General features: G+C 43.3%; 1 protein-coding gene across 5 annotated transcripts in view; it reads left to right on the top strand.

Annotated features, from left to right (window-relative positions):
• The window catches only part of dlg2 (discs, large homolog 2 (Drosophila)), a 204,586-nt gene that overhangs the window by 107,393 nt on the left and 73,806 nt on the right, over window positions 1–23,387 (top strand). Inside the window, exon 1 of one of the 5 annotated variants that reach the window (XM_053441257.1) lies at window positions 16,465–16,759. The exons of the other annotated variants lie outside the window; for them this stretch is intronic. Coding sequence (XP_053297232.1) covers window positions 16,676–16,759 — 84 coding nt within the window. The 5' untranslated portion in view covers window positions 16,465–16,675. Of the gene's footprint in view, window positions 1–16,464; window positions 16,760–23,387 lie in introns of those variants that run through there. 5 annotated transcript variants of the gene reach the window in all.

The raw sequence follows: 23,387 nt of genomic DNA, 5'->3' as shown, positions 1-23,387 counted from the left end.
CCATCAAGAAGTGTTTCAGCAACTGCACTCATGCATTCCTTGACAACCCCTCCATCAGTAAATGGCTTTTTGTGTTGACCCAAAATCCAACTCTGAGGGAACACTCATGAGCAGGTTGTTGGGCAGTGAATCATTGGCTCAGGATCCTGATGGACTGATCATATTGGGCTCTGAGACCACTTATTTTCTGGGATCTCACTTCAGATTTCAGTGGGTATGTTTGTTCAAAACCTTTATGCCTTGTGTCATAATGGCGTTTCACATTGGCACTTTAATAAGTGCCACAGTTTCTGTATATGAGACACACAGGTTTAGTTCTCCCAGTAGGAAGTATGAACAGAAATGAGTCTGTCAATTCCGGATTAAATGCAAAATTTTTAATTTTAAAAGCATTTAATCAAAGAGTGTCATTTGTTCCTTACGTTTCTCTCCTTTCTAAGGCTCACTCCTGCTTCTCTCCTTATCTCTGTGTCACTCCTGCTTCTCTCCTTTTCTCCGTGTCACTCCTGCTACTCTCCTTTTCTCCGTGTCACTCCTGCTACTCTCCTTTTCTCCGTGTCACTCCTGCTTCTCTTCTTTTCTCCGTGTCACTCCTGCTACTCTCCTTTTCTCCGTGTCACTCCTGCTACTCTCCTTTTCTCCGTGTCACTCCTGCTACTCTCCTTTTCTCCGTGTCACTCCTGCTTCTCTCCTTTTCTCCGTGTCACTCCTGCTTCTCTCCTTTTCTTCGTGTCACTCCTGCTGATCTCCTTTTCTCCGTGTCACTCCTGCTTCTCTTCTTTTCTCCGTGTCACTCCTGCTTCTCTCCTTTTCTTCGTGTCACTCCTGCTACTCTCCTTTTCTCCGTGTCACTCCTGCTTCTCTCCTTTTCTCCGTGTCACTCCTGCTTCTCTCCTTTTCTTCGTGTCACTCCTGCTGATCTCCTTTTCTCCGTGTCACTCCTGCTGATCTCCTTTTCTCCGTGTCACTCCTGCTTCTCTTCTTTTCTCCGTGTCACTCCGTGTCACTCCTGCTACTCTCCTTTTCTCCGTCTCACTCCTGCTACTCTCCTTTTCTCCGTGTCACTCCTGCTTCTCTTCTTTTCTCCGTGTCACTCCTGCTTCTCTCCTTTTCTCCGTGTCACTCCTCTGTATCTCTCCATGTGACTTCTCTACCTGTATCGCTATTTTTGCTTTTTCTTTCTACCGTCTTTTCGTGTGCAACTTGTCTCTAACGCAGTGTTGCCAACTCCTCAGTAAGGAAAGTAGCTATTGGCTGTCCTAAAAGTCGCTAGATGTCGCTAAATTACGTCATCGCCTAATTTGCATAATGTAATGGTCGCTTTAGGACGTACAGAAAGTGAGAAATAAACACCCTAAATATGTTTAGAACTTAAAATAAGCTTTCTTCTACAGAAATTACATTCACTTCACAATTTTTGTTTTGTTTTTCTGGGATAATTATCTCGGAAATTCCGAGACAAATGCCCAAAAGAAATATAAGTTAATGCAATACGCTTCCGTATTCTTCTGTTGATCTTTTTTTTTTTTTATCTTGCCATTGAAATAGGCCTTCACTTCTCAAAATAATTTCATGACTTTAATGCTGTATCTAGACCCACATACATAAATCGATTTTGTCCTGTATTGTTAAATGTTAGAATATCAAATTTAATCAAAAGGCTGTTATGTGGGGTGGAACTTCTAGCTCTAGGTCCAACCCTCCTCCTTTATCCGGGCTTGGGACCGGCAAAATGATCCAAAAGAGATACTCGTTATTACTAGTTTTTTTTTTTTTCTTCTTAAAGGGGACATATTATGATTAAAATCCACTTTTGTAGTGCTTCTACACGTTAATGTGGGTATCTGGCATGTCTACCGTCCCAAAAACTCTGGAAAAAAAAAACTCCCACGATTTGTTGTGTTTCCTCTATGTCAGAAACTATACGATAGAGTGCGTCGAATGGGAATACGACCAGAATTGACGTCACAGTCGGTCTACATGGCAAAGCGCCCCCCCCCTGGAGGCGGAGATCTGGTGGAGGAGGAGACCGGGTTACGTTACGAGCCACAGCACCCTCCTCAGCTCGAGGCGGCGGGTGTTAGCTGGGAAGCTAGCCGAGGGGGGACGCTAACCAGCCGGTGAGCTGGGTGAGAGGCGGAGATCTGGCCGAGAAGCAGAGCCTGCGGTCGGGGTAAGTCACGAGCCCAAGCCCCCTCCTCAGCTCGGGCTCGCTGGGTGATGTCGTCGAGATGTTGGCTCCATGTCAGCAGCTTGCTTCTGGTGGACCTGTCTGGTGGACCTGTCGGTGTTTGTTTACAGTTAGCAGCAGGGAGCTAACACTAGCTTGCTGTTAGTTTGTGTTTAAAGTTGCTCCAAGTCACATGCCAAAGCCCCCTCCTCAGATCGGGCAGCAGCAGCCGCCTGACTGATCTCCCCACGGACAGGGGAGAGTTGACAGGGCGTATCTCGTGTCGCAGTGAGTGTCTTCAACTAGAAAAGCTGTTGTTTTGTTTCGGTAATTGAGGGTGACGTGTAAGCTAGGTGGCGTTAGCCTCATAGCAATCAGTGCCCGGCTTGCCGGCCGGCGGCAGCGGCGGCCGGCTGCTCGGTGGCGGGTTCGATCCCGGCTGTACCCGGGCGGCTCACTGCGAGGCTGGCGATGCTCCCGCTGACTTCACACACCTGAGAGCCGGACACGTCTCACCGGCTTAGGGTTCCCCACGTCTGCAGGGTATGTCTTATTTTCACCATTGATCATTATCGATCTGTGACAAATCTCCAGCCTGTGTGTCCCCTGTGTGTGTCCCGCTACGGTTAGCAGCAGTGGGCTAATGCTAGTTGGCTGTTAGTTTGTGTTTAAAGTTGCAGCACTTCCTGGAATGGCTGCTTGTGAACGTATTTACAGCAGTATTGTATGTGGAACCCCGGCCGGGAGGCTAACCCGAGTCGCTGCTTCTGTGTGTGTTGCCCGGTTGAAACAGCAGGTATAACTTAAAACAGCTGTTTGTGGAGCTTTGTTAGAAAATAGCACCGGAACGTGTTCCAGGACAGGTGTGTGTGTGTGTGTGTGTGTGTGTGTGTGTGTGTGTGTGTATGTGTGTGTATGTCTGTTTGTATGTTCATCGATGACAACTATTTCATGTTCGCTATGTGGCAGGAGGTCGGGATATCCGAGTTACCTTGAACGCAGCACAGCGATGTTGTTAGCAGCTGAACGAAGCAGCCCGGAGCTAAGCCTCCGCTGCTCTCGGCTTCATGTCCGCATACGGACCGTCAGTCCACGCGGAGGGGAACCCGGACAGACCCGGGTCTGGGTGAGGGGTTCCGGGAGTGAGGGCGTGACAACAACCGGACTGAGACGTCGAGAACCGTCAAATCGAACTAGCTCTCAGCGGATAGCTGGTCTCTCATCGGGGCTTGAGATAGCGCATATTTTAAGTGTAGATATGTGTGTATACACACATATCTAATGCATGTATTTAAATAATGTACATCTTTATCAGAAGATGGAGTAGTTTGAAAATTGTAGCTTCAATGAAGAAACACAACAAACGGATACAGAAATATATGTGTAGGACAGTGACTTAAAATGATTTTAACAACCTTAAATATGCTAAGGGGAGATTTAAGATGTGGGTGCGTGTGTGTCTGTGTGTCTGTGTCTGTGTGTGTGTGTGTACGCGGGGGCGGGGCGGTGAAAGGGGGGGTGGGTTGTTGGTGAGAGGGGGGCGGAGGGGGGGGGGGACACTCAAAACAGGTCAATCTGAGGAAGGCTGTTTTAGACAGGGTAAAAAGGGTGCTGCTTTAAATGATCCTTGTGGTATTTTGACCAAAAAATGTTACAGACATTTCATTAAGACCCCAAGGAGCCATATCAACTGTGGTGAAATGGGCATAATATGTCCCCTTTAAGTTTTGGTTTAGTTTTCAGGGCCCTGAAAGGGTTCAGTTCACTGAAAGGGTTCAGTTCACCACGTTCCACTCGAGAGATGTGGACTCTGCATCGATGAAGAGACTGATTTCAATGACGTTGAAAGTCGCTAAGTTGGCAACACTGCTCTAACGCTCTCATCCGTCTGCACTGTAGAGTCGAAATGTTTACCGCCTGGAATGCACAGACTTGATTGGCTGAGTAGTATGACGTGGGATAGCTTAACTTGCATGCAATTGGTCAATGCGTTTCCTCATCCACTAAACCACTACCGTAATGACTTCAAAAGATGAGCCGGTTAAAAATAGAAGCGCCCCGTCAGGTTTGTCATGATGTTAGTCACATGATATCCACATATAGTAAAAGTCCTGTTGACTAGATTTAGTTCAAATAGGAAATAAACAGTGTGGATATTGGGTTAAGAAATGAACCCCGGTTCTCTGAAACATGAGTGAAGTATCTCACTATGGGACACGCCCTCTGTGCTATCCCCAAGAAGCAATTTTACACCAGTCCTGACTGGCAGGTAGACGTGACATCTGTAACAATAGTAAAGACTTCCTCCTACTATAATCAACCTGACGTCAGGTCATTACCTCAGTCGAACGAGTGAGTACACCTCTTCTTTGCTCCAGGCAAGGAGGTTGATCTGGTGAGATACCTCACTCATGTTTCAGAGTACCGGATTTAATTTCCTAACCTAAAGTTATCTATCAACATTTGTTTCAGTATCTCACTATTGGATATAGTGACTCCCGTATTGCCAGATAAGCTTACTTCAAAGACTAATAACTAACCAACAGTCAGTCCGACAGGCACACTTGTGACTGGACCCACACTCAGGACTGTATGAGACCATATAGGTACAGTAAAATACAGATTATAAAATCTGGTGAAAGTATGAGGTGTTGCCTGGCAGCCGCACATATCTCTTCGAAAGACACGCTGTGGAACACCCATACCCCGAGTGGAATGAGCGCCCAGACCTATGGGGGGGTTACGATCCCCTGCAATTATAATCCACACAGCGTTTCTGCATGGTGGCTACAGCTGTGCTGAATAAGCTTTTTCGGTCCACAGGAGCATCAAGTTGGGCATTTTCTTTCTAGAAGAGGCTATGTAAGTTTAGCCACCGGGCTCTCTCCTAAGTGATCATCAGAGCTATGGCTCTCCCAGAGGCCTGGACAGCGCACCTGTGCAGATGCAGGCAGAGATCTGTCACCACGCACGGTCATCCAACACGGCCAGGGAAGTCACCATATCATCCTACAACTCAGCCTGGTAGGAAAGTAGAGGCAATAATACGTTCAGAGCTTTCATTGATGTGGCCATGCCTTGAAGCTCTTTTCTGTCAGCGGCGCCAGGAAACAGTCAGCTTTGGAGGGCTGGGTGGGTTCGGCTGAGGTCATGGTGGACCTTTGAGTCAGCTGGAGATGCCAGTAAAGGTTCGACAAATTATTTTCCATATCGACCCAGTCGAAAGCTGACCCTTCTCGGACACGGTTCTTGGCAGAGAGTGGGTTACTCCAGGACCGTGTTGCTCTCAGGCACTCGGGGGGAAAAAACGGAGAAGCTGTTTGGTGGAGACTTTCGCTTTGGGGAGCCTTTTACCCTCATAGCAGGGCATGGTGGTCTTGGTGATGGCTTCATGCCACTCAATTCCAAGCTTCACAGCCATTTTCTTACAGACATCGTGCAGGGCCGTGCTGAACGCGGGTTTGGGCTGCATGTACCATCCTCAGTCATCAGCCTTGCAGCTGGTGGGGTGAATGTGGAAAACTTTCACACACACCCTTCAAACATGACCCTCTCAAATGGTTACATCATCAAACATGAGTTGCATTAGTTTAATTTAGTAGTCTAGTTCATACATACATGGACATGAATTAGAGGTTTCATCAACAAGAACATTTTAATTGTCTATTATATATATAGTGTAAACATTTGGTGCTGTGAAGCAGTATTTATGTACTTGGCAGTTATTGAACAATGTATCTATCTGTGATTGTGTGTCTGTGCGTTTTAATGTGTGCTGGCCTATCGCACATCATTCAGCAAGTCAAGGTCAATGGCCTGGCTCAATTTGTCAATCTGGGTCAGCATGCAGCTCTCCAAGTTCAACTATGTGTATGTTCGCACATGTGCGTGTTTGTTGTGTATATGAGTGTAGAGCAGGTACTCACACTTATGGTAATGTGTGTTTTGCAGTCTGCTCATCAATTCAGTTGGATTAGAGAAGTGATGAGACTAATGTTTTAAGCTGCATGATTCTGAATTGAATTAGATCTGTCCATGAGCTGTGTCTAGGACCATGGCAAAAGAGACAGAGACACAAGTTCAGGGCAATTATTATAAATAAATGATTTATTTCAACATAAAAGCAAATTCAAAACAAAGAAAACTACACTACTATGAGGTCAATCGATGAAAGATGTTTATGTGTGTATAATTGACATATGAGATGTGTAAGTCAAATGAGTCAATCAAAAATGTGAAAGGAGAGAACTCAACTTGGTCTTTACATTACATTACATTACATGTCATTTAGCTGACGCTTTTGTCCAAAGCGACTCACTTTTTTTTTTTTAGTACACTCAACATTTATGAGGGGCCATTTAGGGGTTCAGTACCTTGCCAAGGACACTTCGGCATGCAGATGGGGAAGAGTGGGGATTGAACCAGCAACCTTCATGTTAGAGAGCGCCCACTCTATCCCCTAGGCCACGCCACCCCCCTTAAAGGCTTTCAGATGCTCTGACAGTTGTTTGTGTAACTTTGACAGCTTCATAGTTTTTTATGGTGACATTCTGAGGTTGGTTGTTTGAATTTGTTGTGCTGCAACCCACAAAACATTGCTTTCATAGCAACTCCTCACAGTAGAACATCACAAACATACAAATGATGTGAGATATATGTCAATTCAGTTTTACTTGTACATTGCAACATCTCAACATACATCTCAAGACACTGACACAAAGTAAGGTTTAGACCTTACAATATTGTACAGATACCGAACACTTTGAGTAAACACTTGGTGAAAGGGGAAGAGAAAAACAGGAATAACGGGACTCAGTATGGTAAATAAATCAGGAACTGTTGTATTGGAATGCATTTGTGCTTCTTTACCGTCAAAGGTGAGGTCTCTTTAATTTGCTCATTTTTACGTTGGTTTATTTCCCCTGAAAGCCTTTCTAAACCTCCTAACCTCCTAAACCAGAAATTAAAGTGTCAAAAACTGACTCAGTAATGAGTAGCTCCACCATTATTGTTGATCACTTCAAAAATTCGTTTTGGCATGCTTGATGCAAGTGTTTCCAAAAGGCTAGTGCGAATGTTGCGCCAAGTGGTGAAGATGGCTTCACGAAGGGCATCCACTGTCTGGAACTGAAGTCCATTTTTGTAAACTTCCCTTGCCATCCATCCCCAAATGTTCTCAATTGGATTAAGATCAGGGGAACACGCAGGATGGTCCAAAAGAGTGATGTTATTCTCCTGGAAAAAAGTCTTGGTCAGACGGGCATTGTGAATTGGAGCGTTGTCCTGCTGAAAAACCCAGTCGTTACCACACAGACGAGGGCCCTCAGTCATGAGGGATGCCCGCTGCAACATCTCCACATAGCCAGCTGCTGTTTGACGCCCCTGCACAACCTGGAGCTCCATTGTTCCATTGAAGGAAAAAGCACCCCAGATCATGATGGCGCCCCCTCCACTGTGCCGCGTAGAGAACATCTCAGGTGGCATCTCCTTGTCATGGCAGTAACGTTGGAAGCCATCAGGACCATCAAGGTTACATTTTTTCTCGTCAGAGAATGAAACTTTCTTCCACCTTTGAATGTCCCATGTTTGGTGCTCCCTTGCAAAGTCTAAACGGGCAATTTTGTGGCGTTGAAGGAGACGTGGCCTTTGAAGACGTTTCTTGTTTTTGAAGCCCTTCCTTCGCAGATGCCATCTGATGGTTATTGGGCTGCAGTCAGCACCAGTAATGGCCTTAATTTGGGACGAAGATCGTCCCGTATCTTGACGGACAGCCATTCGGATCCTCCGGCTCAGCGCCGGTGAGATTTCTTTGGGTCTACCACTTGATTTTTTTGTTCCATAACCCTGAGGATCTTTTAAGAAATGCAAAATGACTGTCTTACTGCGTCCAACCTCAGCAGCGATGGCATGTTGTGAGAGGCCTTGTTTATGCAGTTCAACAATCCTACCACGTTCAAAGACGGTGAGCTTTTTTGCCTTTGCCATCAAGAGATCTTCACAGTGTGATTACTTGACAGGAAATGACATGGAATCCAAATTTTTGCACAGATTTTGGCTTTTAAAGGCTGTGGTCTTAAACTTTTGATCAGCTGATGAACAGCCTATTTGAGTTAAATTGTTGTTTTCAATAAATTGCCTGCTCACAACTTTTGGTCTCATGTTCCCATTTCTTCTTTTTGCATTTTGAAGCTCTACTTAAAACCTTCCTAAGATCCATCAGTGCAAAATGCAAATTCATGCAATTTTTTAACTGGTCTTAAGATTTTGATCAGGAGTGTATGTATGCTTTTCTCATAGACATAATTGATGTTTTGAATCCTCTCCCCCTCTGTGCGCTGCTCCTCATTTAGGTTAAAACTGCCTCGACATCTGTTGAAACAACTCAAGAATACATTTGCAGTGCTTGGTTTAGTACAGCAGCTCTCCCTGCCAATGTAAATCATGCATATTTTACATATCAGACTGACACAGACAGACCCACTATGGGTCTCGATGTCTGTCATGGCAACAACATATATAATTGCAGTACTTACTGTTTGGCAATTTATTTTCAAAGTAAAAGCACAACATTCAGTTGTTACTTCCATGATTTATACTTAACATAATTACTGAGCTTTTATATAACTGTTTGAGGAGGGCTCACTAATTACCACAGGAAAAAGCAAACAACCCACACTATTAGGCAGGTTTACGATGTGCTTTGGATTAGTGAATGCATATTTACTTGTAAATGTAATAGTGTAATAGTTGTCCAAAATACAGTTTTTATTTATTTAGTTACAGGTACAGTTTGTAATACTCGGGTGAAAGGGATCTATTGGCAGAAATTGAAGATAAAATAGCCAAGGCCATGTAAGAGAGACTCCCATCTCCAAGAGACTGATAAGGAAGCGCATTCGCAGTCACTCAAGCGTGACCTTTCTGACTTAGAGGAACCATAACAAATCGTGGGATTTGTTTTTTTCCCAGAGTTTTTGGGACGGTAGACATGCCAGATACCCAAATTAACATGTAGAAGCACTAAAAAGGGGAATTTTCATAATATGTCCCCTTTAAGTGTCGGATGTAAATTCACTCACATCTTTTTATAAGCTTACTGCTTCTACACGTGTAACTGTTATAAAAACACATACAGTTGCAAGTACTTCTTAAATGTGCAATATGAAAAGCAGCCATTGCAGTTAAAGTTTGTAGATATTTATCATAATTTATTTGAATGCATAGTAAGACATTAATGCATAGAAACCTGAAAATTAGAATATATCTAAAAATCACATTTCACTTCCCAGTTCTCCTGTGAACGTAAATAATATCTTGCATTATTTCACCTGAGGTACAGTATCTGGTAATATTCTCAATCTCTTGTATGTGTTTTTAGAGACTAAGAAAATGCAAATGGAGAGGCTGGCCTCCTGCATGAGGCCAAGGGTGGCTTGATGAGATCGACCTTATCCCCACTGTGTTCACCTTCCCACCAAACAGAACTGTCTCACATACACACAAACTCATTCAGACACGCAGAGCACAACTTGAGTGAGACCCTTGAGACACCAGGATCCTGCACTCCAGATGGCCAAAGCCACTCCCAGCCCTGCTTGACAGCCTTTCACAATTCTCCCCAGTAAGCGAGGATCCAGCCTCCCTGGACTATCTAACCTTGACACTTCAAGCTCTCTGCAGCAGACACAAAGATATCAATACTAGAATGTAAATGGATGGAAAACAAAACAATATACAAGTTCCCTCTGTGATAGCCATTGCGTAGTCCCGCTCCTGCTACACAAACTGATACTTAAATGCATTTGTAGATTTGTTATCATTTATGGTTTATGGTTTAATTTAATAATAAGTAACAAATCAAATATATATGTCTCAAATTCTTGACATTGTTAAATTTGAATGCCTTTGCCCCGCCAACAGCCAGTGGCTGGAGGCATTATATTTATTAGTTGTCCTTATGTCCTTCAATTTGTCCGTCCGTCCTAATCTTGTGAACTCAACAATGCCTTGAGGGAATTTTTTCAAATTTGGTACAAGTATTCACTGGACTCAAAGATGAACTGATAAGACTTTGGTGGTCGGAAGTCAAAGGTCAAAGTCACAGTGACCTCACGATCATTTGAATGTTATATATCAAGCCTGCCCACAGGGAATTTCAATACATCTGGCACAATTCACACTGACCCATTTTTGACCTGATTAGATCAAAGGTCAAGGATACAGTGGCCTCCAAAAAATATTTTGTTGGCCTCATCAATCAATCAATCAAATTCATTTGTAAAGCCCATATTCACAAATCACAATTCGTCTCATAGGGCTTTAACATGGTGTCACATCCTTTGTCCTTAACCCTCAGCAAGAGTAATGAAAAACTACTAAAAACCCTTTTAACAGGGTAAAAATACGTAGAAACCTCAGAGAGAGCCACATGTGAGGGATCCCTTTCCCAGGACGGACAGAAGTGCAATAGATGTCAGGTGTAGGACAACATCATCAAGATTAAAGTTTTTAGCAGCATTGATGAGGGTAAACATTTTGAAGGATAACTTCAATACTATATGTCAAGCAGTCCTCCTGCAATCATAGCACACGGACCGTCAGTCCACGGGGAAGGGAACCCGGACAGACCCGGGTCTGGGTGAGGGGTTCCGGGAGTGAGGGCGTGACAACAACCAGACTGAGAGGTCGAGAACCATCAAATCCAGCTAGTTCTCAGCAGCTAGCTGCTCTCTCATCGGTGCTTACGAGTACAGCAGCGCATATTTTCAAGTGTAACCATTGAACTGATCCTGTTTAACTGCCACAAGAGTTGTTCATCTTGTAATAAAGAACTTAATGAGGAAACACGCTGTGTTTTTTCTATTTTCACTGCATTTTAATATAAAAATATTAATGATTAGATTTCACAAAATGTTCGGTCATGGAAATTTGGTTTAAAGTTATTGAAAAGTCATGGAAAAGTCATGGAAATCCATTGGTCAAAATGTGTATGAACCCTGCCTGTAATGCCTGAAAGTATTGTCTCTCCATGTCATTTGTAGTGTGTGAACCATTCAACAGTGTAGTTTCTTTACCTAATCAAACAAGCAGTTAGACACAGTGATGTATCATTTAAATTCCTTTAGGCTACACTGTAGTTTTAGAGAAAAAAGCACAGTTACACAAGAGGAAAACAGATCGGCCTGTTGCAACGCACAGATGTTTAAGTCGGCTTAAGAGTACTGCTGTCTCGCTTTAATGGACACTTACGTTACCTTGACACCTCTGGTAGGTAGACAGTTTTTATCCCTCCGGCCCGCCGTGGGGAATCAGAACTTTCTTTTGTGCTTGTGAGGTTTATGTAGAGGTTATGTGAGTACTTGAATTTTGCCCGACATAATAGTCATGTGATCGAAAAAACGTATATGTAGAAATATGTGCACGTCAACTGCACTGGCATACAATTGCAGTGCAGTCATTCTAGTTAACTTAAAACACAATTTTAACCAGCTTGTGTTGTTGAAATGTATAAATGAATCTGCATAACAGTTCAAATGAGGCAATGGTGTTGGATGTGAGCAATAAGAAGCATACAGCAAAAAGTTCAAAATGTGTTGCAATAGTGAGGTTTAACACACATCATTAGTATTCAGATTAGCAGACAAATTAGAATCATTAATGCTCTCTCATAGGTTCAGCTTTGCCAGGTAAACTTCAAATATAACGACCCTTCAAGAGCAAGTTCTCAAGGTATCAGCACTATTTGACATTATAATATTTAGATTGAGAAGCTGCCTTAAGGTAATCAAACCTAGGTCTAAAATCACGCTAATAAAAAGTATTTGCAAGGCACGGACCCTCTTTTCTTTACCACCACGTGTTAACTGTTTTTCTAGATCATTTATAAGATGCTGTGTCTTATCTAAATAGTCTGCAATATGGTTTACACAGCTACAATAAAAAGGAAGTAATCACTTACTATCCTTATGCAACTTTGGTGAATGTAGTGTTGATAATTATTTAAACTGTGATATTCAGACAGGCACAGTACGATCAGATTTCTGACTACACAACTGAGTTGTCCTCAAACTACGTTTAGACACAAAATCACATGCAAGAGAAGACACAGTGAATCTAACTGACCCTCCTGCTCTCATGTGTCATTTTGCTCACAGACAGACACATCCGGCTGGAGGAGGTTAAGTGCTTCAGTGGACATCAAGAATAGAGTGCACTGAGGGCCGCATTGTGCTGTCCGAAAGCGACACGAGCCCAGCACAGTTAATAGCTGCACTGAATTTATGTTATCCTGTCCCTGACAAACGTGGTTATTGCTTGATGTCCGTTATTAAAGATATGTGCAGAGTAAAAATATCAAGGGGAACCTCACCACTCAATGTAACTTCACCAGCTCCCCCCCGTCCTGCACTCTGATTGGATGGAGCTGGCTGGAGTTGTCACTGACTCAGAAGAGATTTCAATTGGAAATCAAATTGAAGTCTGTGGCGTATCAGGAGTGCGTCAACAAGCTTCGATCTCGTATTTTAAGAGTCTACACATAGCGAATGGAAACTGCTGACTGAGCGTCAATCCGGAGCTTTTGTTGGAGATGTGCAATACTTAACGGTGACTAGCAAAGTAGTAGTGGGAATTAGTCTTTACCTTATCAACCAAATTTTAGACATTGCAGTGTCTCCTGAATTAGTGCCCGGGCTGGAGTTGTCATCAGCTTGCTTGTTACCAAAATAAACACATGGATTGTACTAGCAGCGGCCTATCAGGTTTACTTTGCCATGGTTATAAGTATATGCATGTGAATAAAAGGATTACATACATTTCCCCCCTAGATTACAGGTTATTAAGTGTCATGGTTACAATAATAAAAAGGATAGGGTTGAGGAATTGTGGATTAAAGATGTGAATTGTTTGAGTTCAAAATATCTTTCAGTAGACACTGAACCCCAGATGGCTCCTATTGTACTATTTGTGTAAGTGTAATAGAGAAACACTGTATAAATACAATTGAAGTCTTCAAACGTAAAACAAATAGCAGAAAAAACAAACATTACATGCCTCCACGCCACATACATACACTGTGGTGTCATCCAAGTGTCAGTAAGCCCCAACATTCAAATGTGACTCGAAACAGTGTCATTTACACCGGGTCCGCTGATATTCTCCTCACATAGGAGTGAATTTTCATCTTTCGGTGAACCATCCCTTTAAATATTTTGCCGTTTGAGCTGGAGATTGGAAATGTATTGTTGTTCTTAGTCGCAGCTGCACAGGTACACAACATCCAGTTGTTAACACTTAAAATCAGTCTATCATAAAGTCAGTCAGACAGTCTCCACAGGAAATATAATGGTAGATACTTTGAACAAGCTTAGAATTTTCCCACAGCCACCACCATGTTGATGGAACTGGGAATTGCACAATAACTTGGCCTTGGTTTTTTATCATGTCCTGGGATCTCTCTTATTTGTGGGGAGACATAATAAAACATTTTTGGTGGGTACTCTTCTTTCAGAAAACTGTTAAGAAAGCTTCTAGGTTGCTATCACCATTTTGAAAGACAATAATGAGGACATTTGGTTTATTAGTTGTCAGTTAAATAAATTGTTGTTTTTTTCTTTTAGATATTTAGATCTAGAAAGAAAAATTGATGAAAAAACACAATTACTTGTTTTAATTCCAAACTGAAAACTGTTATTGGACAAACCCGGGCAGAATGAGCCCGTCTGAGGCTGAAGAGAGAAAAACACAGCCATGTTACCTCCCCTGTCCCCACCCTGTAGTTTATCATTGTTCAGCTGTGCGGTGTCATCTTTCCTGGCAATTAGCCTTCAGCTCTCCCTCTCTTTAGTAATAGAAGGGCAGCCGTGTTATTAAGGGACGTTGGTCCGGAATACGCTGTCAACACACACATTAAAGTGGGAGGAACAGGCCTTTATGCCTTCTTCGTGGTTCTGTTTCAGAATAATCTGAATGCAAAGCAAGTCAACTTAGTGATGAGAGAGGTTTGAATTGAAGCCCAGAGGTAAAATGCAGTGTCTGGGTTCAGAGAAAGGAGGCTGATGCAGCAGTGCTAATATGGCTCATTATGAGGTGTGATGTCAGCAACCAGCACATTAAGGAAACACATCTTTAACTTGTGATCTTTGTAGTTTACAATTCAATGATCCTGTCTCTGGTAAACTGTACTTCTTTGAATGCATCTATTTCTGTCTCCAGACCCATAGTCTCAGCTTCAGTTAAAGGGGTGAGGGGTGACAGCATCGCTGGAGTGACTAGGCTATTATGCAGTGTAATTACATATTGGGGTTATGGTGGTGACGGAGATGCCACATGGGGACCATAAACCACTGAGATTGGCAGCTGGTGTTTTGTTACCGCTACGAGTTTATGAGGCTATGTGGTCTGGACAATGTCAGGGAAGGCGTCCTTACATCAGTGTGCACTCTCTGCTCACAGTGATCCCCTCTGCCCGTCACAGTGAAAGACCTGACATAAATTGCACAGCAGTAATCTGCTGTTTGGTTATGGGACAGGGGTTGGGTATAGTTTAGTTTCTTCCTGATACTGGTGCTAAATTGATACTGGGTCTTTAACGATGCCAGAACCAATTGTATTGTTTTATTGCTCAGGCAAAATGTAAGTTGGTTTAACACATTTACCGTCCAGTATGTTGTATGTTATTTGAATTAATAAATAAGGGTTTACACAATTTACACTTAAAAATCACATAAATAAAACCCATTTACAATAGACAAAATAACAGTTCCTAATACAGCTAAAATACTTTTACTACTTTTAAGCCTACAGCCTCAAACATGTCATCAGTTTTCTCCCCACCGCTGGGGCCACGGACACCCACACTGCTGACTAATGAGATTTGCATGGGGTCACACAGGCAGTCAAACTTGGTGCATCTCTCTTTACTTTTCCTCCCCCTACTGCCACCAACTCGTCGTTGCTCCTAGGATCTGGCAGCTTCCATGCCTCAGTTCTCGGCTCCCCTCACTTGTCTAAGTTCTATCTTTCTTAAATGGTCTTATTGATGTGGACGCACCTGTATGACAAATCTGTTTTGGTCATACAGCTCTCAGAGTTCAGCTCTAAATAATGCGGGCACTGACCACAGGGGGAAGCAGTTGCACCTCAAGCATTTAGTCTGTTATACTTTGTCTACACATGATTTTGGCATGGCACAATGTCAGAGCAGCCCCAGGCGTTCAGGAAAAGAGTCCAATTCACAGTGAGGGCGGCTGTGGCTGAGGGGTAGAGTGGTCGTCCTCCAACCTGAAGGTCGGCAGTTCGATCCCCAGTCTGACCCATCTGCATGCCGAAGTGTCCTTGGGCAAGGTGCTGAACCCCCGAATTGCCCCCATAGAATAACAAAGTGCTGCGAATAGATGCACTGTATGAATGTGTGTGTGAATGGGTCACAATGTAAGACTGTACTGTAAAGCGCTTTGAGTGGTCATCAAGACTAGAAAAGCGCTTTATAAATACAAAATCATTCAAATCATTACCATTACAGTTGCTGTATTAATATGCTCAGGAAAACAGACTCAAAACATTAAATATGTCTTCATGAGAGAGAGCAAAGGTGAGATGAGGCCTGCGTAGAGAGCTGAGTTGATTAAATAGGAGTGAATCTGTACCGTCAAACACGCGTTAGACAGCCGACTCAAAAACACTACCTGTGTTGACCCACTGTTTGAAATGAAGAAGAGCAGCATCTGTGAATCCTGCTGAACAACTGTACAATGTTCAGACTATCACATCGAAGAGTTTTGTACATAACTCATGATGTCTTCAACATAGTCCGTGCACACTCCAGGATCCAGAAGGTGCATTGCCTTTTGTGAATCCACTGTGCAAGACAGTACGCAGCTTGTTCCCATGAAAGCAAGGCAGTTAAGCGATGCAGACATATTGAGTGGCTTTTGTTGTTGAAATGCTGTCCATATGTAGTAAGGTGGGGTTTGTTATGATATAAATCTGAAGGTTTATTTTCATCTGGTATAAATATTGTGGTAAAGATGTGATGTTTCAGTCAGTTTTTGTTCAGTGCTGTGATTGGCTCTAGGATGATGAGTGCTGCTGGCGTAGGTATCGTGACAGCAGCACATCACCCACTCCTTTCCACCCGATCCTCTGGAAAGAGGGAGGTGCCAGAAACCTCTTGGCAGATTTCAATTGGTGCTCAAGATACTGTTTCCACGTGGAAAGGATTGGTCCCTCCTTCCTTTCTATTCCTTAACCTTTCTCTCCCTCTGTCTCTCTTTTCTCCCTCCCTGCTCTTGCTTTTATGGCTCACGGAGACCTGACATTGCTGTGTAGACGCTCTCCCTCTCTCAGCATCATCCTCTCTTTTCTCCCTCCCTCCCTCCTTCTTTTTTGCTCTTGCCTGTGCGCTATACTCTGCTGATAAGGAGCACTTACTCCAGATGGGCAGCAGATAGAGCCGTGTGGGCTTTTCCCTGCAGAGCAGAAAACATTATAATTTCACCTGTCGCTATGTTTGCATCTATTTGGTATGCCAAGAAGCTAGGGAGACGACTTGTACAGAACAGCCGGAAAGCTAAGATGCTGAAAGACAAGGTAGGTTAACTACTGTCTTTGCTTTACTGATTTACTCTAGCTTGACTAAACAGGTTGAGAATGCAATTTCATGGCAGATCTGTGCCAAACACACTGCTGATCTCATCATTGAGCACTAACTGCTGCTAACTGACTGAAATTTTAATGATTTGCTTTCTATGCACTAAATATGTGACTTAGGTAGTTCAGCAGCCGCTAATCCTGCTGCAATTCACCTGTTGATTTACTTGATTAACAGTGGTGCTGACGTTAGCCATTTGACTTTGGGAGGAAATTAACTTTGCTCAGTGACGTACTTTCCGTCTCCTTTGAGAGGGAAGATAAACAATGTGGTAAAACAGGCCCTGCTGCCTGGAAAGACTTGTATTGCACATGGAACTCAGGGGCTCTCTCTGCCTCAATGGTTTAAGCAATGACAAATTCACCTATTTCAGTCATTCTGTTCCCGACATCTTTTGGAGCTTCTGTCTCGAGAATTGCCAAATTTTGACACTGCAGACTCTGCTCTCACCAGCATCTTCTTTCAGTGTCCTCTAATCTATGAACATTCTAGACAGGGAGCTTTTCTTGTTTGCCTTTGAATCTCATTTTTTTCACGGTGTTGCTGTTTTGTCATATATTGATTTTATATATTTATATATATCATATATAGCAATCAGGTCAAATTTGACTGATTTTACTCTCATGACAACACAAAGGTAACTTTGTCTCAATTACCAAAAAATGTATACAAATATTCTGTGAATATTAATTGGGAATAATCCTTATATGTTCATGCTGTTCCATTGTCTTAAAATAAATTATTCAGATTTAATGAAATTTACGGAGGACAGAACCTATCCGATAATTTAAAAGTCATTTTCAGCGAAAATTCATGCTCCCAAGTGGATGAACCCTTCAGAAGTGCATTAACAGATGACCTTCAACTAGCCAACATGTTGGTACTGAATGGTGTATGGAGCTGTACTGTCTCAAGGGGCTACTTATGGCAGTTGTATCATTACTCCACTCATACTAGACATGCAATTTCAATATTGCATGGACCAAGCACATCTCTGTGTCATCAAAAATGAACTAAAATCTACTTTTCCTCAAACTATTGACCTCCATGAAACATTTAATGCTGTGTTAAGGTATTGAAATGCGGTGTGCGACGACACCATGTTAAGTTTAGAGAGGTTTGAGAGAAGCATTGCAGAGGATTTTAGAGAGGATGGGCAGACCAGGTTAAAATGTTGTGATAGTTGAAGTTTCAGTTTTGTGATAGTTTTGTGCTAAACATCATATGTTCATCTACAAACAACCCATGGCCTCTTTGCTGTTTGGAGTCAAAGACTGGGTTCAGCTCGGGCAGCACTCTTCTGTATTCAGCCAGTGGTAGAAAATCAGCAAAATTACACTCTATGGAGAACCAAAGGAATATCTTTGCTCAAAGGCACCTTGTAGTTAGTTGCAATTAGGTTTTCCATTAAATACTCACAGTTCGTCCAGTATCTGTTTTTCATCAACATGAGAAATAGCTCTGGCCACAAGCCCATTTGTTGGCCTTTACACCATCTACGAGGCCCAGGTTCCTTCCTTTGTCTTTTTCACACTTTGACACACTCAATGCCACTTTTATCCTCATGTCTGATGCCAAAATCTTCCAGTGTAGATCGGTTCACCAATTATCTAACTATCAATCCAACTGATTATACTCTAGCTACATAATTAATCTGTGATTCCCTGCAGTGAGTGTGGCGAGGCCACATTTAGTGAACAAAAAGCACTATGCTGCTTACCAACAAATGGGTGTGAGTCAAATGAAAAATATCTGGTGAAGGCTAACAGATGCTGCAGTAAAGTGCTTGTATTTTACCTAATGGCTTAGGGAACTGGGTAAATGGAACCAGTAATGGATATATACAGTGCCTTGCATAAGTATTCACCCCCCCTTGGACTTTTTCCCATTATGTACTGTTACTAACTGGAATTCAAATAGACTTAAATAAACGTTTTCCCATTTGATCAACAAAACATGCATAGTACTTTGGAGGTGCAAAATACATTTTATTGTGACACAAACAATAATGAGAACAAAAAAGTTGACATCTGTTGGGTGCATAAGTATTCACCCCCCTGTGTCAATACTTGGTAGAACCCCCTTTCGCTGCAATTACAGCTGCAAGTCTTTTGGGGTATGTCTCTACCAGCTTTGCACATCTAGAGATGGAAAGGTTTGTCCATTCTTCTTGGCAAAAAAGATGAAGCTCAGTCAGATTGGATGGAGACCGTCTGTGAACCGCAATCTTCAAGTCTTGCCATAGATTCTCTATTGGATTGAGGTCTGGGCTTTGACTGGGCCATTTTAAGACATTAACATTCTTTAATCCAAACCATTCCTTTGTAGCTCTGGCTGTATGTTTAGGGTCATTGTCCTGCTGGAAGATGAACCTCCGCCCCAGTCTCAAGTCTTTTGCAGACTGCATCAGATTTTCTTCAAGGATTTCCCTGTATTTGGCTCCATCCATCTTTCCCTCTATTCTGACCAGTTTCCCTGTACCTGCTGAAGAGAAGCATCCCCACAGCATGATGCCACCACCCCCATGTTTCACTGTTGGGATGGTGTGCTCAGGGTGATGGGCAGTGTTGGGTTTTCGCCACACATAGCGTTTTGCATTGAGGCCAAAAAGTTCAATTTTGGTCTCATCTGACCAGAGCACCTTCTTCCACATGTTTGCTGTGTCTACCACATGGCTTCTGGCAAACTCCAAACGGGATTTTTTATGGATCCCTTTCAACAATGGCTTTCTTCTTGCCACTCTTCCATAAAGGGCAGATTTGTGGAGTAGACGACTAATAGTTGTCCTGTGGACAGATTCTCCCACCTCAGCTGTGGATCTCTGCAACTCCTCCAGAGTAACCATGGGCCTCCTGGTTGCTTCTCTGATTCATTTTCTCCTTGTCCGACTCTTCAGTTTGGGTGGACGGCCTCCTCTTGGTAGGTTTGCGGTTGTGCCATATTCTTTCCATTTTCTTATGATGGATTTTATGGTGCTCAGAGAGATGTTCAAAGCTCTGGATATTTTTTTATAACCTAACCCTGCTTCATATTTCTCCACAACTTTATCCCTGACCTGTTTGGTGAGCTCCTTGGTCTTCATGATGCTGTTTGTTCAGTAATGATCTCCAACAAACTCTGAGTCCGTCACAGAACAGGTATATTTATACTGAGATTAAATTGCAGACAGGTGGACCCTATTTACTAATTATGTGACTTGCAAATGTGACTTGTGAATGCAATTGGTCGCACCAGATCTTTGTTAGGGGTTTCACAGTAAAGGGGGTGAATACATATGCACTCAACACTTTTCAGATTTTTATTTGTAAATAATTGTGAAATCCATGTAATATTTCCCCCCACTTCCAAATGATGCACTATTTTGTGTTGGTCCATTACATAAACTCACGATGAAATAAATTTTAATCTGTGGTTATACCATGACAAAATGTAGAAAAGTCCAAAGGGGGTGAATACTTATGCAAGGCACTGTATATTGAGATGATGCTTTTGCAAACAATATATGGCTTTCAGGGATACATGTACTGCATGTCCATTATGTATATGTGCATATGTTGCTGTATACATCTAATGATGTGACTGGTTATACTTGCATAAAAGGAGGATTAGGATTACAATGTGACTCTTCCCTTTGAAATCTTGGTGAAATCACTTATTGACTGTTGAAAAGATGTACATCCTCATATGGTGGAATTTATACAATAATAATAAGTTTGAAAGCTAAATATTGGAGGTTTTAGAATGTATCATACAAAGATTAAGGGGCAGAATGTGCCACCCCATTCTTTCCCAGTCTCCATGATGGTCTTTATTAAATGACCTGGTCGGACTGTGGTGTCACAAGGTGATGGAGCTCTGGGGGTATATGTGAGTATGAATACAGTAATACATGGGAACACTTTCTACCACTCAGCTGGGAAGCAACTAATTGAAGCTGTGTGATATTTTAAACCAACGTGGTCTCAGATTTCATCTCTCTTCTGAATGGCCTGAAAGCTTCCCAGTTGAGAAAAATTATGTTTCCCCATCTCTGCTTCAAGGTAGACTGAAGTGATTGAATCGTTGTCTTTGCAATGCCTTTCTGACAACTGTTTCCTAAAGTGTTTTTCAAAATCCCTGCCACAGAATTCAAGTTCAAACTAGTGAATACAATAGATAAGATAAGACTAAAGCAAGATATTCAAGTTATTTTCAGTATCAGCTCTGAATAAGCAGACATTACCTCCTTTAGTGTCCCTTTCCCAGGACAAATTATTTTTCTCCGCACTACCTATAATTCAGTTATAATTAAAACAGACACCTCACATCTAGAATAACAGGGTCATGCAGCCGTGCTTTGAAACCAAATTGGAAGAATTCTTTAATAATGGGACACTATCCATGCCACATATAAATTTAGCCAGGTGTCATCTCCAGAAAATAATCTGTTTTAATTTTCTCGCTCTATAAATTATTTGAAGATACCTATTTCCACTGAACACTGTTACTGTTGCATTGCATTTCAAGTTAAACAGAAAGTTTGTCTGTGCAATGTTTTCCAAAATCATTTGAGCACATTTTACATAACAGAGAAGCTTAAAAGGTGGACCATATGGAGAGTTACTGTATAAAAATATATTTGTATAGGTTTGCTGTTATTTTATAAATAGTATTTTATTGTTTATCTGCAGTGTCTTCCAAAAAGGCTTGGATAAAAGCTGTGTTTCAGTCATTTGGAATACATGCATTATGTAGTGATGGAGTTTTGGTAATAAATGGGATATGCAAGGGCAAAAAGAGAATTAAAGTCCATGTCTGAATTTGTAACACAGATTTCAGTTTTTATTTTGGTCAGTCAGATGAGCGAGGCAGTGTTGGTGAGGTCAGGAACGATTCACCGGCTGACTGAATCAAAGGATGGGTTTTGCCTAACAGGATAAGGTCATAACGTGCTGGCCATTCTTGTATCCAGTTTAAAATCACAATCACCGTCAACTCTTTTTTATAGAGCTGCCTGTATGCCAGAGTGGAGGTTTCTATTAAAGCTCTTTATATTGGGGCGTACTTGTTGCTGATTTGTTATGTGGCATTACCAAAACATCTCTGGTTTGATGTGTGCTGGGGACCTTTGTTGCATATCTAAATTCTCTTGGCGAAATTTTATGAAATTAACACTTGTTCATTGCAGCAATATTAAGTCGTAGGACAGTGGTATGTGCAAATATTCTCAGGGTTCAATAGATCCAGCCACTGACAGGATACCAATATATGTGTTACGGTTTGAAGGAGGAGATGGACCCAGGATGCAGAGGTTATAACAAAAGGGGATTTAATATACAAAAAGGTCTTAAATAAGACAAAAACAAAACAGGAATACTAACAAAAGTTACACTGGCGACAAGGCGCACGGAGAACAAGGAACGAGGAAGCAGGAGAAGCTGGACGAAACAGCAGGAACACACAAACCATCTCTCACGACGTGTGGAGAAAACAACGAGTACAACCCGACACCAGACAAAGGGAAACAGAGGCTTAAATACACAGCAGGAAGGCCGGGGCAATTACACCAGGTGAAACACATGAGGATTGGAGATCACAATCACAGACAGGAAGTGAGACACCGAGAAGCTGAAACAAGACAGTGAGAGCAAGGCTACAAAATAAAACAGGAAATAGAAAACACACAGACGACTGAAAATAACAAACTAAAATGACAGGACACCACAGTACCCCCCCCTCAAGGACCGGATTCCAGACGGTCCATAACCGAGACGGGTGGGAGGAGGGGGGAACCGGAGGAGGGAATCCGGGAGTTGCCCAGGGTCTCAGGCCGACGGCTCCGTGGCCGCCTCGGAACCTGGCACAATGTCTCAGGTGGAAGGCCCCGAGGCCGGACAGGAACGAAGCACGGGGGCTCCTCAGGAGGACGGCCCGGAGGCCGGTCAGGGACAACGTACATAGTCTCAACCCGACGGCTCCGTGGCCGCTTCGGGGCTGAGCGCAGAGGCTCGGGAGGACGGCGCCGTGGCCGCACAAGAGCAGAGTTCTGAGGCTCTTGGGGGCGGTGCCGTGGCCGCTCAGGGACAGAGTTCAAGGGCTCCGCTGGACGACCTGGAGGCCGGTCAGGAGCCAAACACGGGAGCTCCTCAGGAGGGCGGTGCCTTGGCCGCTCCGGGACAGAGTTCTGAGGCTCCGCTGGACGACCTGGAGGCCGGTCAGGAGCCAAGCACGGGAGCTCCCCAGGAGGGCGGCGCCTTGGCCGCTCCGGGACAGAGTTCTGAGGCTCAGGAGGGCGGTCCGGAGCCCAGCACGGGGGCTCCACGGGCAGGTGGACCGAAGACCAGTCAGGGGTAGAGGGCAAGAGCTCCGACCTCAACCCTGGACGTGGGGCAAGAACTGGAGCTGGCACCGCGAGGATCTCCGACGCCGAAACACAGGGGACGTCAGCCGAGAGCCTCCGGCGCGGAGCAGGCACTGGAGCAGGGACTGGAGCTGGGTGCGGAGCTGGCACCGCGAGGATCTCCGACGCTGAAACACAGAGGACGTCAGCCGAGAGCCTCCGGCGCGGAGCAGGCACGGGAGCAGGGA

The sequence above is a fragment of the Pleuronectes platessa genome, chromosome 15 (genome assembly GCF_947347685.1).
Source record: "Pleuronectes platessa chromosome 15, fPlePla1.1, whole genome shotgun sequence".
Lineage (NCBI taxonomy): Eukaryota > Metazoa > Chordata > Actinopteri > Pleuronectiformes > Pleuronectidae > Pleuronectes > Pleuronectes platessa.
The sequence above is the reverse complement of the archived record's forward strand: the minus strand, read 5'-3'. Positions and strand labels throughout refer to the sequence as shown.